General features: G+C 36.8%; 1 protein-coding gene across 1 annotated transcript in view; it reads left to right on the top strand.

The window, feature by feature from the left end:
- WDR64 (WD repeat domain 64) overlaps positions 1 to 16,579 on the top strand; it is a 73,097-nt gene that overhangs the window by 30,608 nt on the left and 25,910 nt on the right. The window contains exons 10-12 of the mRNA XM_035320671.1: positions 622 to 701; positions 6,896 to 7,035; positions 14,945 to 15,071. Of these exons, the coding sequence (XP_035176562.1) occupies positions 622 to 701; positions 6,896 to 7,035; positions 14,945 to 15,071 (347 nt within the window). The remainder of the gene's footprint in view (positions 1 to 621; positions 702 to 6,895; positions 7,036 to 14,944; positions 15,072 to 16,579) is intronic.

Below are 16,579 nucleotides of genomic sequence, written 5' to 3'. Positions count from 1 at the left end.
GCTTAGCTTTTGATGTAGGAAAAGAATCACAGAGTCAATCTCAGTCTGTGTTGGCTGTTTGAATGCCTGTGTTTCTTTTAGTGAACACAATAGAATAAATCTGTAAAAATGAGTTTTAGAAACTTGCAGTCTCTTCATTTTTTTACACAAAATAGGTAGAATAGTGACTATACAATACTATTATACAGAAGCAGCACAAAACTAATTACACTTGGTTTATGCAAAATAGTAGCCACAATAGACCTCTACTGCTGAAACAGGCAAAGGCAGATGGTTTGATACTTTTGTTCAGTGAAGAATTTTAAACATGCAAATGTATAAGGGCTTCCTTTGGCAACAGTTACCATTTTAGGATTCTGTTTGGAGTATGACTTAGCAATTCTTTGGTAAATAATTCAGCTGTTCATATCAGAGATCTATTATTTTACTGGAAAGTGCACCTTGTCCCAGTTTTATTGATCTTACTATCTAAGTCACTTATAAATCAATGTGCTTTTAATAAGATATTGTATACATTATGCAAACATCTATTCTATATATTACAGAAGAGTAAAGTAGAATGACTGTAGACTGTATTTTCCTATACTCTTACCTGATTAACTGTTTTATTGATGATTACAGACCTGTAAAGGAATTTTCTGTCCCTAGAGGGGTGAATGCCTTCACATATTGTGGAAAAGCAAAAGTCATTGTCACTGGAGGTTAGTACTGGGTTTACATAATGTATGAAGAGAGTAAGTTATCCAAGAGAAGCTGAATTAGTATCTTATGAATTTAATTAGTGGCTTCTGTCTTAAATGACAGGAAACCAATTATCTTGCTTATAATTGCTGGGAGCAATGCTCTGAAGAGATAGATATTCCAATAGAAATCTAACAAGGGCTCAGTCTGTGTTTGATTCAAGGGTCTTGTCATTTATTTAATAGAACAGGAGAAAGAGTAGGATGAACTACCCTAACGCACCTTTCCAACCCACAGTGGCTTGGTGAGGTTTTAGAGATTACTCTTTGCAGTATCAGCATGGGCCTCATCACTTCCTATTATTCTTTGGTCTTCTTTCTTGTCATAAGCAGTCACACTGGCTCACCTTAATAATTTTTGTTGCTCTTCTCTCTGATCATGTTTCTAAAAAGCTTTACCGTTCTTTCCTTCTCCCAGTGCAGACTGCAGAAATAGCACTCTCACATCCAATTCTTCCTGTTATCTAATATCTTTATGAGCTTTTCTATTGAAGCGGTCATATTTCATGCTGCAGAAATGTGGCTGGAGCATGGCAGCAGTTTTGTTTGTGTATTCTGTCCAATGTGGTGGTGCCTTGAAGTGACTACATTGATGCTTCCTATCTCAATGTCTTCAGTACCACAGTCCTGCTTAAAACTTAGTTAAAAATTGTTGTGAATACACATATCACATAACAATTGTTGGGTTTACATTTAATAATAAGGAAACAAACAAACAAACAAACAAAATGGCCAAGAATCACAGAATCATCAAATTTGGAAAAGACCTTGAATGTCATCTGGTCCAACCATCACCCTACTACCAATGTCACCCACTATACCATGTCCCTAAGCACCACGTCCAACCTTTACTTGAACACCTACAGGGACAGTGACCCCACCACTTCCCTGGGCAACCCTTTCCAATGCCTGACAACTCATGCAAGACAGTAAAATAAATCTGGAGAAAAAAAAAAAATAAAGAAAAAAAATAAAGAAAAAAAAAACTAAACATGGGAAATAATACAATTCAAGTTGAAGTGTAAAAGTTTACCAAAGGGAAAACTAAGACAGATATCACAAACAATATCAGATGAGATGTGTATTTCAGAAGTTCTATTGATTTTCTAGACACAAATTGTAAAGGGAAAGCAATAGTGCTATAAGAAAGTTGTTAGTGAAAAAAATGGCATTCAGTCTTCAGAGAGATCTTATTTACATTGATTACTTTGACACGAAAAAAGTAGTCTGCAGAAATTTCCTGATACCATAAAGTAGGGAGGCACTATAAAATGAAATATGATTAGTATTTCCTGCAGGTAGAACTAGAGGACTTTACTGTAGTAATAAAAACAGAGTGAAGACCAGGACAGAAGATCATGTACACAGGAAATAATAATAGTTTCTGTTACAGACTGAAAATTCTTCATATAGAAGTAGCAAGGGAAGAGAAAAATCTGGATAAAATTCCTAAGAAAATTCCAGACCTAAAGTCTGCCTGGCCCACTCTACCCTCACTGACAATAACCAGCAATAGACACCTGAGGCAGAGTATAGGAATGGAGCAATCCTGTAGCAATACTTGCCTAGGTACTTGTGTACCACAGTGGCAGTACAAGTGGCAGTAGAAGAAAGAAATATTATCTTTAATTTAAAATGGAGCTTGAAATTTTTGAAAAGGATAGATAACATATATGACTGTGAGGGCTGGAGACTAGGCTTGGATTGTAGGACTTCTAAACAGCTCTCTAAACAGCTATCTAATGAGAAAATATTATAAGGAGATGAGCTTTCCCACCAATACATTTTAATTAGTCTTGAGTTTTGCTGCACAACAGTACAGAGAGTATGGGCTACATGACAAAAGATTAATAATATTGTGTTCAAGAATGATTTTGTAATGATGACTTTGAAAAACTGTAAGAATTGTGCTTGCCAGTAACAATTTTCAAGCTTATTCCATACTCATAACATTTACATATCCTTGATTTGTAATCCTGTCTAGCTTGTTCACTCATTGATCTTCATTTTGATGTTGGAAGTCTTTCTTCTGCCTCACCCTCATTCCCAGTGCTTAGTCCTACTACTTTCCTTGAACTGCTGCTTTTCCTTGAAAGGAAATTATTCCTGATCTGGATTACTAATAGTCACAGGAGAGAGTGGGAATTCATGGCCAAATCAGGATGGGATCGTACCTTTCAAATTTACTGTAAATTTTAGATCAGATGGGGCTGCTGTGAAGCTGCACCCAGAATTAAGAATCCAGTCTTTCAGCCTTTGAGAGATCCATCTACTAAGTTCTTTGGAAGCTGAGCTTTATAATTCAGTTCTCAACTAATAAAATATACTGTTCCAATGGCTCAGCAGTCAGCTGGACTAGAGCACACTAATTTTGTCTCTGTATATTAAAAAATACTACCCTTTCTTATCTAGCTGAGAAACACATCAGACTCGGTTAATGAAATGAACAGATTCAAATGAACATAGGCACCTGAGACAGTAAAATCTTGTTGACTAGAAAACCTGTAATTTTACCTGTTATGTACCCTAAGGATCAATGAATGTTTCTATATCATATTCAGCAATAAAAAAAAAAAAAAAAGATAAAAAAACAGCCTTTGATTGTAAGATAGCTTTTTAAGTAATTAGTGAGGATAATTTGTTAATGACTTTACTGAGCCTTGATCTACTGTTATTTAGCACAAATGTTTTGCAAAGTACTGGATCCTACAATGTATTTTTACACTGGAAAGTGTCTATTTAAAGACATATGTTTTAACACCCCTACTCTACTATTATATATTTAGTTGCATTTGAATACTCTCATGAGTTTCCGTTAGCACGGTGATGCAACCTAATTTTGTCTTCCAGGCATTTGACATTTATAAGAAGAAGAAAGATACAAGCAAACCTGGTAGAGTTCACTTTTCATGCTAAAATCTAGACTTCTTTAACCAGTAGAAAGATAACAAGCCCATTATTGGGCTGAAAGATGGATCCCACAGTAGCTCAGAGTAACTTTTCTCTGTAACATTTTGCATTGTTATGCTGAATGTTAAAGTGATAAGGTTTTCCTCTTACTCAGGATCTATTTCAATTCTAACTATGTCTTAGTCTAACCTCCGGGAATAGCTACACTTAAAAGCAAATCATATATGCATATAAAAGCTGGAGATGATCAGTTTTAAATTATATGATACATCAACTTCTAACCTTATTAGTTGTTCAAATCCAGCTACTGTTCTCTTGTGAGCAACAGAGTAGAATACAAACTCTTGGTTATTTCTAAATCTAGCAGTAGCAGCTAAGACTGATTAAAAGGAAGTCTTCCATGCTCGTTCAATAGCATTTTTGCATTCCTGGCAGAAGTGAAGTAACTGGTAACATTTTTTTTTATTATTATTATTTTTTTTTCTAAAGGCACTATGCATTGGTATTGACATTTTCAGGAGTTCCTGGGATCCATAGTTATAGAAACGATATCCCAGAACTCCAAAAACACTGGCCCTCACTAGTATAGGAGAGTATTTTCTGTGATGCAGTCTAATTTTAAGAACGTATGAAGAAGGACAAGGCAGCACAAAGGGAAAAGAGAGAGACATTGGTTAATATGATCAACATACAAATTTATCTTAATTTACTTGATGTCTAAGTGTTGTGAAGAGATTTTGCAGACATCATAATTTAGGATTATAGGCTTTTAAAAGGCTGGCTTGAGAAAATGACAGTGAAGTTGCTTTAAAGAATTGGAGGCCTTTTTGTGGGACAGGAGCAATATGGAAAGAAACCAGAAATTATAATTTACATTTTTAGTTTTTTAATGGAGAACAAGCTAAGCCTAGTGTTTGTTCAAAAATGCTATTGTTCTCTATTGAGTTTCAACACCACTGAAATGCAGACAATTCAGCAGACATCTTGGAATACCACATAAAATGCAAACCTGTATAAGCAAGGGAGACAGTGTGATAAAGGACAACACTTTCAAAGAAAGTCTTGGAATCCATAACATCTAACTAGAGTAGAGCTGTGGTCATAGAGTCTGACTTTAAAAAAAAAAAAAAAAAAAAAAAAAAAACAATAAAAACATAAACACATTTTCGTATTTATTTGTATTGGAAGAGAATACAATGAAGTTATCCCATTATGATTCAAATAATTGATTTCAAAGAATCTTAACTTTTTTTTTTTTTTTTTCTGATATTTAGATGAATAATTCATTCTCTTCAAGCTTTTCTTGAATCTGTTTTGTACCCATGCCTTCTGTGTCCAGATTCTGAATCCCGGAGGCATATTTGGATCACAGAAGAGAATAAATGTTCCAGCAAATGTTCCAGTGAAGCAGTGAATGTCTGCCCTAACTGCTGTTAGGGCAAGATGAGTACATAGCTTTGCAGTAACAGGGCCAGTCTGGCATTAGTCCAGAAATAGGGGAGAGAACACATCTACTGCAACTACTTCTACCATTATCTCAACATCAGTAAAACAAACTAACACTAATCCACTGTTTCACATAGGAAGAAAACTGTGTTTTTAATGTAGGGAAAGGTTTTCTTTCTCAATGAGACTTTTTCTTCCTGTTAATATCTTGAATAAATAACATGTGTTAGTGATTCGATTGTTAAAAGAAACTCTCTGTACCATAATTAAGGGTCACTTAATGGAGTGCCTGCTCTGTTCATCTGCCATCACCTCAAGAACATAGAGAACAGACCACAGCTCCCCTATCTTATTCAGAAGTTATGCCCCCATTGCACCACTGCAGCTGTTTGCATGGTCTCTTTCTCATTTATACCTTTGAAATGATCTGGCATAAAACAAAATTATTTTTTTGTTGTAGCTATTCTAAGAGTAGATCATTTTTCCAGTGTCATTCAGAGAGAGGCTACCTAAACTGTGGAATCAATTTAACTGAGAGGGCCATAAAGCTTAATGCAAGAAAAGGGAGATGGGGTGCTCCTAAAAGAATCACATATTGTTGTAATAAGAAGAAAAGGAATAGATCTCTGTAGAGAGGTAGAGGGACTGACCAATGACAAGAGGTTGAAAGAGCTTCAGGAAGATACTTGGAAAGCATACTGAAGGAGATGACCTTTAACTGTCCTCTTTGTAAACAGAACTAAGCCAAGTTTCACAGTCTGGAGGTTGGGTTAATCTTTCAGGCCATGTACATGCTCGTGTATGATTTTTTGGCTTTCTGCACATCACTTTAAGCTGAGAGAAAAATAAAACTCAAATTGAAATCTAAATAAAGTGTGATAGGTTCATTTATTGTATATTAAAATAGGCTGTTCAGCTAATTGCATTCAGTGCATACAATTGCAATATGTGCCAGGAATTGGAAGTAAAAATATAAACAAATTAGTATCAAATTTAAACTGGGATCATGTCCTCTTCAAACTCCTGTATAAAATACGATTTTTTTCAATGGCTACAATTGTGTTTGCATCAGTATGTAAACCCTTACAATATGCTTACTAATATGTTTTTAACAACATCCTTGTGTTTTGAAATGTTTATGGAAACTATTATGAAAACAGGACCAAAAGATTTATCTATAATGAAACCAAGGATGATAACCCTAATTGCAGGTAATTTTAACGTTTCAACATACAAATAAAAGGATAAAGAATTAATTCTCATTTACATTAAAAAAAAAAAAAAGTTACAAAAAGGTTACTTATCAGCTGTTATTATTTCCCATTTGCCCTCAACTTTCATATCTGCTCCTCTTCCTGTTATGCAGGCTCATCCCTTTCCATAGAGGTAGTCATCCCTTCACTACTGGGCTAAATGGACATAATTATTGTTTTGTTCTTTTTCTCAATCAGATCTTTGAAAGAAAAAAAATGCAAGCCCCAGTTCAATTTTTATATTAGTATTCTACTTTTATGGCACTACCACATGTGGTCATAGTCAGTGCATCTGACATTCCTCTAAGAAAATAAAAAGCCTTTGAAATGCCAATCAGTTATGTGGTTTTAATGCAAGTATGGGGACAAATACTGAAAACATATCAAAATTGGAATCCAGCTCTTAGAAGGAAAAGTTAGCACCCTTATGTGGGAGTTGCCTACATAGTAAAAGCAGAGACTTCTGAATATTTATCCCTCCATTAAGAAACTCACAGTGTTTGTGATTATTCAGTCTTTCTGAATATATGAATTCTTTTCTGTCAGGTCATGACAAATTCCTTCGTTTGTGGCATCCTTGTATTAATAGCAGGCCTACAGGGAAGCTATCAGGACACCGACATAGTGTTGTGGAAATTGTGACCGATGAAAAAGATCAGTATGTTATCAGCCTTTCTTCTGCAAAGGTAAAATTGTTTCCTTAACTTCATGGAAATCGATGCTATAAATGCAAGTAGCAGTGTGTTTTTGAGTAAGTGTCTCTGGTAGAATCTAGTCCAAATTTCATTGCTTGTCAGTTAATTTATCTTAATTTAAAGGTATAGTTTTAGCTTAATATTTCCAAATTATTTTATATTGAGGAGCAAGACTAAAATAGAAGTATTTGACCTTTCTGTATGTGCAAAAACAGTATTTACAATAGTAGATATTAATGTTCTGTTATATTCTGTATCACTTTGGCAACTGCCAGAATTATATCATAACTGCTATCTGAATGCTTCATCCAGTCAAAATCATCTGCAACAACTTCCTACAGCTTCATTTACCCCTCTCTGCCTGTCAGCCTGCTAAACCTGTAGGTGGATGTTTTCTTACACTGGCCACTCCATACACTGTGCTCAGATCTCAGCCTCTTTCTGAATGGTGTCTGAATTACAAGACACTGCTCCAAAATGTTGTTCATGACAGAGATGCAAATAGCGTCAATAGTAAAACTTCTTTAGCCATATACTGTAAGACTTGGCTGGAAATTGGTGGGTTTCATTTAAATTATTGGTGGAATAGTGGCATCAGTGTTTTATTTTATTTTTTCAAGTTAAGACTGTTCAGGAGAAAATAAAAACATCTAAAAACCTGTGCAAAAATAAATGAAAAGCCACTGAAGTGGTAGTTGCTCCATAAAAGGCTATGGAGCTCTTTCAAGTATATCCTATATACTATGCAATAGTATATATTAGTATATAATAGTATATAATAGTATGCAATATTTTCAATATTCTGTAATATTCAGTATTTTCTTTAACATCTGCAATGATGGAATAGCGAGTATGGATGCTAGATTAACCAATTGCCTTAATATGGGCTGCAGGCCATGGGCAGAAATATTAGAGTACTGAATGGTCATTAAAATTGAAGATATGATCTGTGGCAAAAGTCAGTTGCATCCTATAAAGTAATAAGGACCAAATATAGGTAGTCAGCTGAGATATCCAGCTTTTTGATGTGCTATGTAGGAAATATTACAAATCTCTCTGTTTAGCCTGTCCATGCTGCTCCTCTGCCACAATAGCTTACCACTGCTCATTGAGGTGGGGTAAATACCATGTTTTCACGTCTTTAATCCTATTATTAAAATAACCTATACTCTTCTGAATGTGCTATTAGCTTAAATCAGAAATATGCCATTTTTCAAATAATCCTTGAACCATAGCCATTCCTCCTTCCTCACTTCTATAGATCTATACTTGTCTTTTCTGTAGGTTAACTGTACATTTGCTGGAGGCATGCACCACTGCTGAACTAAGGAAGGTTTTGACAGATAGCCTGCAAGCGATGCATGTAGGAAAAATAGAATAAGACATAAAACAAGACTGAAGGGGAATGAATGTACATTAAGATATTTATAGGGAAAAAAAATAAAAAGAAAAAAAAAAAAAAGAAAAAAGGAATGAAGTACCTCAGGCAGTAAATAACTAAGAGATCTCTTGAGGTACTTTCTGGGCCTTTCTATGATTCAATACAATAACTTTGGAGAGAAACAAAATCTATTTTACAAGACTCCAAGTATGTGGACTTTTATACCTGATCTTAATTAAACATACTTGAGTTGTGTCAATGACATCAGTAAAATAATTTGTACATGAATATGTGAAAGTATATTCTAATTAAAAAGTAACTATGTGTCTTTAAATTGTGCTGTGAGTTATAAGTTACACTTCTCAGAAGTAAAAAGAAATAAAGAGGAATTCCTAGATTTTAAAAGCCAGATAAATCTTGTGGTCATAGTTGAAAGCTATAAAGCTATATCAAAAAAGAAGGAATCCTTCACAGAGAAGTCTAAAGGACTTTACAGATAAAGACGTGATCACTCTGTGTCACAAAAATAAATAAATAAATAAATAAAAATACAATATATAGATTATTTACATGGTTATTTCATCTTTGCAATAGGGGTCAGGTAACTCTCTTGTCAGCACACTGAGCAGACAATAAAGAGACAAAAACGCCTTTACACAGTCTCATCCATTGTATAGTGCCTGGTAAATTGCCTGCAGGCTCATCAGTTTACAATTAGACTCACTGTTCCATATTACCCACTTCAATTTATTTCCATCATTCCACCATAACTGAGAAAAAGAAACTAACTTTATATATTACCAGGTTTGTGGTTATAATAATATGCTTAGAGCTAAATCCTCCTTCCCTTAACCTCACATGTAATCCCACTGACATCAGTTTGCTCCTAAGTCTTCTAATAACTATAGGGAGTTGTAGTACTTTGCAGGATCACCTTCAGGGATCATAGGACACACAGCTGCACTCTCTGCAGGTAACTCACTCTATTAAATAACACGGCAACAGAACTGCAGTTTGACCTCTGCTTCATGTCTGGTGATTTTTGCCTTTGAGGGCTCAGATTTTCTGTGTGAATTTGTAACTTTTTCACTTCAGCCTTCCACAATAGCCTCCTCATGATAACCCAGCATGACACAGTGTTCTTGAGCCTAAACTTTATCATACGGAGAGCATGTAAAATATTTATTTAACAATTTTGTCTTATTTCCCAACTTTTTTCTAACTCCTTCTTCTTTTAACATTTTAGTTGGTTAGATCGTAGAATCACAGAATGTCTTGTGTTGGAAGGAACCACACAATTGGATCAAATTCCAACACAATTGGATCATCCAATTCCAACCCCCCACTGCCATAGGCAGGGATGCCATCCACTACATTGGGTTGGCCAAGGCTCCTTCCAGCCTGGCCTTGAACACCTCCAGGGGTGGGGCATCCACAACTTGTCTTGGCAACATGTTCCAATGCCTCACCACTCTCTGAGTGAAGAATTTCCTCCTAATGTCTAGTCTAAATCTCTCCTCTTTAGAAGATGATTCTTCTGCTTTGTGTGTGTGTGTGTTAAGAAAAACAGAAGAGAAAGGTGTTGCTGGTCTTTATATACTCTCAAAACATAGACTTTAGACCAGATGGAAAAGATAGTTCAGGCTTTTTAGCATGTTCTGAGATTTGGGGATTGACAAAGTGGTACTGTAGAGAAAAGTGTTTATGTATGCCAATATACACATTTAAAAATGTTAAGGGGTGTCAGAAAGCTTTGGCAAGAACTCACTTAGAATTCTGGAGGTATTTGGTTCCCAATTTTGCTCTGTGTCTGTGAAAAATCCATCTGTAACTATGGGGTTTTGCCATTGGTTTGAAAGATGAATGATACAAGAAGAGCACCTGAGAAAAGAGGGGAGTGATACAGGCTGCAGTCCTGGAAAGGATAGCAGATTAGCTTGTTAAAGCTGTTGCAGCAAATATAAGAGAGAAAGACAACGTACATTCCTGGAATGCCCCTCTGTGCCTGCTACCTACTGTGTGAAGGAAGCTTGCCCCAGTGAGGGAACACAGGCAAGAAACCCTGCATCCCACACAACACAACATTCATATTCAAGAGGTATGCCTGTGGGTCAATGCCAATTCTCCTAGTACACAAACTGAACCAACAAGTTTTTTCATTAATATAAGACAGCGTTTTAGACACAGCTCAGCTTTTACTGTAAGGTGGAAACAGCAGGAAAAAGAAGTCATTTTCGAAAGCATTTGATGCTCCGCCTCCTCTCTAATGTGTTTTGTTTGCAAGTCTCTGTGTGATTTCAGAAGACATAGTCAAGAAGCATTTTGCCATAAAGAGTATGTTTTCACAGGGCTTCAGTGATTCCTGACATTTGTCAGGCTGATGTGGAAATTCTTTAATAAATACACAGAACAGCAGTGTTTTAACAAAATGCTCCTAAGGCAACTCCCTCAGTCACCTCCTGGTTTCAAACCAAGCATGCCTTTCATTTCCACTCTTTGCACATGTATTCATGCAGTTATGTGTGCTGATGCAGATGAACAGCAGTGACGCTATCTCTCACGGCCATGCTGGTGATGCCTTGCGTTGAAGTTACTCATGTGAAACAGAGGCTTATATAATGTCCCCATCCTGTGCCCCCCCAGCTGGAAAAGGAAGAAAGCCTGAAGGAATGGAAGAGATTTATGAATGCTGTGAGGGACCCAGGTTTTTGCTGTCACTACATATTTTGCTGTGACTACATATTCTTAATGTGGTATTGGCATTAGTGGCTGAACAAAGAGCAAGAAAGGGCACAAGAGGCTCTGATATTCACTTGTGCTGTAAAATAATTTTCTCATTGCTTTGATGAAATAAAACATCAAGCTTATGTCTTGATCGTTGTTTACTTGAAAAGCCATGAGATTGTTAAAATTGTGTGTCTTCAGTTTTGTTTTATCTAATTCTACTTTGCAACGGATCTGGATGGTTTCTCTGGAAAGTTTATTATGTGTTTGTTCAGTGACTTATTCTTTTCTCCTGAGTAGAGTATCTCTATAGATGCGTACTTGTGATAAATCTTCAGTTCTTAAAGCTATTTTTACACCTTCTAAATTGTGACTGTGCCAGAAATGATCTTCGAGATCTACCCTTACTTTCTCAACTTTTTATTTTTTCTATTTCTATTTCTATTTCTGCTGGTCTACTTATTTTAGACGGATAAACAGTTTCTTCATTTTTTAATTCAACTGGATTTTCTTTATCAGAGACATTCTTACTGCCTAGTTTTCCATTAAGCTCTTTCCTTTTGTAAGCTTCAGAGAAATTCAGAAATTTCTGAAATGTGGTCAAAAATCTAGTCGAGGAATTTGATGGGCACGGTTCTTCTGAAGCAATATGGTCTCAGAGAAAAATTAATCTCAGAAGCTCTTGAGAGCCTTTTCCTTTTGCATTTTCCCTGCAACAAACAAGATAATCAGGAGAAATTTTCTTTCTACTTAAAATTCAGAAATACTCATGTATGAATTTCTCTCTGTTGCCAGAAGTGATCTATTTAAACACTAGTTTATCTGTTTATTTTTTTCCCTTCTATTTCAAAGTTTTGCTGGATCTTCCTGTAACTTCCTTTAAAATTAGGTTATGGATGGAAATTCCAATAATCTCTAAAGCTTTGTATTTATCTCCTTTCTTGACACTGTATAACCCTGAATAATTTCCATCCATTTCTCTCTCCCTTATTTTTATTTTACAAACAGCGAATAATCTTCCGTTTTGTTTCTGTAGCAGCTTTTTTTTTTTTTTTTTTTTTTTTTTTTTTTTTCTTTTTTCCTATGCTGAGAGGCTATTTTAAGTGAAAAGCGAGATACTTCAACATTTTACAACATACAAAGTAAGGAACTCTCCTTCTTAATTGTATAGTGCATGTCTTCTGAAGAAATAATTCCTGGGAATTGCATTGAACTTTTCATAACATTAATGTAAGCACATCTGAAATCTTCTTAATTATCAAAAATATATTTAAGGACAGGGCATACTGCCTGTGGATTATAATAGACACACACTATGTTCAACAGAAAAATAAACAGAATTCCAAACGAAGAAGGGAATAGGATATAATGAGGAAAGCTGAAAAAGTCTAAACTTGTGGGTTATTTTTCAGATTGTAACTTGCTGTATGTCTTTTGGGAAACACTTACTTTCTCTGTTTATAGTTGTAAAATGATTTTTTTTTTTCATGAATGAATTGTATCAAAAAAAAAAGTATTTCTTAAGGATTTTTTGTTTGTTTGTTTTGTTTTCAAATGTCTTTGTATTACACAGGGATTTACATTGTGGAACTGTTTTGATTTTTTTATTTTTTTTTTAATTGTTAGCAATGAAAGCTGATTTTGATTGTAGCCAGTTTTGTTATAAGGTTGACAGATGTCGTGTTCTTGTTTCTTCCTCAGAGTTCTTCCTTTCAGATTTCTATGTTGGTATTAGGCAATATGAGCTAAAAGCAGTTACTTTGCAAATCAATATGACTTTAAGGATAATTTAATAAAATTTCTTCTACAAGTCACCGACATTTCTAGGTCAGTGGCACCCTTAGAGTGGTCAATTTAAATTATATATCAAATAGTGTTTCTTGGCATTTCTGTTATGAGACTGGCTGTAAGTAATTTCCTGTTAATGGCATAACTTCTTAATGGCCTCAGTAAGTACCTTATGTCATTAAAACATTTATGAAATTTTATGAAAGTGATGAACAGAATTCTACATTCTTTTTTCTGTCTAATCTCTTTTATTTTTTTTCTAAGGTGCCAGCTGTTGTACTATCTAATATATAAATCAGAAATAAAATAAGTCATTTTTAAATAAACTTCCAGTCTCACTGTCCAGTGACTGGTGCTCTAATTACACTTGCATCTTTTCTTGTTGGGTTATGGCATCTGATCAGGACAGTTGCATGAGGCTTACTGGACTGTCTACGCAGTAGGCAAGCTAGTGTACAAACAAGGCTGCTTTTACCTGGGAGTGAATTAAGTAGGTTCTCAGGAACAAAAATGCAAGAATCTGCACCCAACATGCAGATATGTTTGGAGTTGTAACTACCTTTACCATAATGTTTTTCACCATATAGCAGATTCTGGAAAGAATCAAGAAAAGGATGCACATTACAATTCCATAAGATTTTTCCTAGGATTTTTTTTTTCAACATTATCAGATCTCCAAAATTATTGCTCTTGTAGAGAAATAGCACTCCAGCCCCAGTCATGGCTGTCTGGTTACTTCTTGTTTACTGGCCAAGGCTATGAAGTTAGAAGTTGAGTGATTGCATCAAGATCATCTAAGGAAACCCACAGAGATCTCCACTGAATTTCAAGGCTAAGAATAAGGAACAGCTGAGAGAAGAAAACATCCAGGGACTGTAGCCCAGGAAGCAGAATTATTCATGAGATATTTCTTTCTGCCTGAGATGCAGTTCAGTTATCAAATTCAGTTGAATATTTCATAGGTTTGTGCTTATGTGTGTTATGGGCTAACATTCTATGGAGCATTTCACCCAAAGATTCAAAGACCTTTGTCAAAGTCCGCAACACTCCAAGTATTGATGGGAACATTTGTGTTAAAAATCCAAATTTAAAATGCAGCACTACCTTTTAATAACACATGAATATAAATACCTTGCACAAATGCCTACATAAAACTACAGATTTGTCAGCTGAATGAGAATTACATGCATAAGTGGTGACAAAATAACTTTTGATAACATGGTAAGTCTATTTTGCTGGGAAATACACCATACTAAAAACCATGGGGTCTGAGAACCTACATCATGATTTCTTGCAGAATTACTAGCAGTTTGCATGGGATAGCAACAAGTACAACATGGGTTTGATCAGGCAGGATGAATGAATGTTGCCAACATATTACTAACCACTAATTCTAGAGCCTAAAGCAAATGCATGTTGTCTGTTGAAACTGAAAGAACTATATACTGTATCTGGTATATCTACTGTTCCTTAGAGGTTGGTAATGTGACTGTGGTCAGTAGCAGTTGCGTATACAGAGCACAAGAATTGTATGTGCATAAAAATGATCCATCTACAGGATGTCCTGATCCTGATTTCCTTCCAACATCTGCTGTCAGTCAAAGATTTCAGGAATTTCTGATGTGGAACCCTCTTAAATTTATCTTTGTATTATTTGACACCATTTGATAGTCCAGTCCAGAATACGAGCTTTTAAACTATTGGCATTTTTCTGTACTTGACTAAAAAACATGACACAATGGAGTCATCTTGTTATTAAGGAGTAGAATTGATCAGGAGATCTGTTTCTCCCATGGACTTCTTAGGTCAATATTTCAAGACTCAGCCTTTCCGTGCCTTTTAGTAAAATGACAATAAAGATGTCTTCAGTGTTTGTCTTGCTTATTTGGGGATGTAACAATTAACAACATGATTTTCATAAGAGGGTATAGTATTTTTGTTATGCAAATGAAGAGTAGTTGAAAATCCAATCACGATAGAGTATTTCTCCCCCATTCTTCTCTCTAGATTTTTCGAGTGTGGGATATACAGACCCTTTCAATGCTTCAGGTCTTTCATGATAATCAAGGGATTCCTGGAGAGTTGGAGACCCTTGCCATGGTATTTGACAATGATCATGGCACACTGATCACAGGTATGTTACTGTAATTAAAGTGTGAGAGCATCCCCCTTCTAGAATGTGGTTTCCCTTATGATTGCATACTACTGAAGTTGAATGCAGGAATAAGTTATATGAGATGTATAGAATACTGTGCATTCAGGGTATTTGCACATTAAGAAGTATGTCTTGTTATATATTGTGCTAATTTCAATATGGAAATATTTATGAAAATATACAGCATGGAAATTAACAGCAGGAACCAGAGGAAATGAGGAAGGCTTTTCTGAAAGCAAGGTGAACCTCTTTTAGAAAAATTAAGCTACATGTAGTTTCTTGACTCCATAGCAAGGAGCCTGGAACCTCTGAAGGCCCAGAGATTTGCAGGTGTCCCTAAGGATTTTAGCCTTCTTTATTTAGGGCAGAGAACCTGGAAGCCAGAAGCTTTGTCTGCCCCAGAGACATGGTCTCTGAAATCCTGGAGTCCTCAGCTTTGAACCTGTCCTGGAGCTATGGACACCTGAGGATTATCAGAGAAATAATGTCATTGTCTTTGGAGACAGCTTTTTCTGTCCTTGCACCAAGAACAAGGCACAAAGCTTGTCAAATCTGAGATGAACACGAAATTTCTTATTTTCAGTGACCCGGCAGTTTCTGCTGAATATTTGTGTCAATAAACCTGTTTTAGAAGCTGTGATGGTTTCGCTCGGGTGGGTGACCGAGCTCCACCACAACCGCTCTCTCACTCCCCCTCCTCAAAGAGGAACAGGGAGAAAATACGATGAAAGGGGCTCAAGGGTTGAGATAAGGACGAGGAGATTGCGCAGTAATTATTGTGATGGGCAAAACAGACTCAGCATAGGGAGATAGTAAGATTTATTGCCTATTACGAACGAGCTAGAGAAGTGAGAAACAAAGGAAAGAAACCAAAAGCACCTTCCCCCCCCATCCCCCCTCTTCCACCTCCTCCCCCCGAGCGGCGCAGGGGAACGGGGGAATGGGGGCTATGGTCAGTCTATAGAAATTCTTCTCTGCCGCTCCTTCTTGGTCACTCTCGTCCCCTGTGCTGTGGGGTCCCACCCACGGGATGCAGTCCTTGCTGAACTGATCCAGCGTGGGCTTCCCACAGGCAGCAGCTCTTCAAGAACTGCTCCAGATATGGGTCCGTACCACGGGGTCCATCCCTCGGGAGCAAACTGCTCCAACCTGGGTCCCCCACGGGCAGCAGCTCCTGCCAGGTCACCTGCTCCTGCGTGGTCTCCTCTCCACGGGCTGCAGGTCCGGCCCGGAATCTGCTCCGGCAGGGGTCTTCCACAGGCCGCAGTCTCCGTCGGTGCAGGGCCACCTGCTCCACCGTGGTCTCCTCCACGGGCTGCAGCGTGGAACCCTGCTCCACCGTGGTACTCCATGGGCTGCAGGGGGACATCCTGCTTCACCATGGTCCTCACCACAGGCCGCAGGGGACTTCTGCTCCGGCGCCTGGAGCACCTCTCCCCCTCCTTCTTCACTGACCTTGGCGCCTGCAAGGCTGTTCCTCACTCCTC

The sequence above is a fragment of the Oxyura jamaicensis genome, chromosome 3, assembly GCF_011077185.1.
Source record: "Oxyura jamaicensis isolate SHBP4307 breed ruddy duck chromosome 3, BPBGC_Ojam_1.0, whole genome shotgun sequence".
Classification (NCBI taxonomy): domain Eukaryota; kingdom Metazoa; phylum Chordata; class Aves; order Anseriformes; family Anatidae; genus Oxyura; species Oxyura jamaicensis.
The sequence above is the reverse complement of the archived record's forward strand: the minus strand, read 5'-3'. Positions and strand labels throughout refer to the sequence as shown.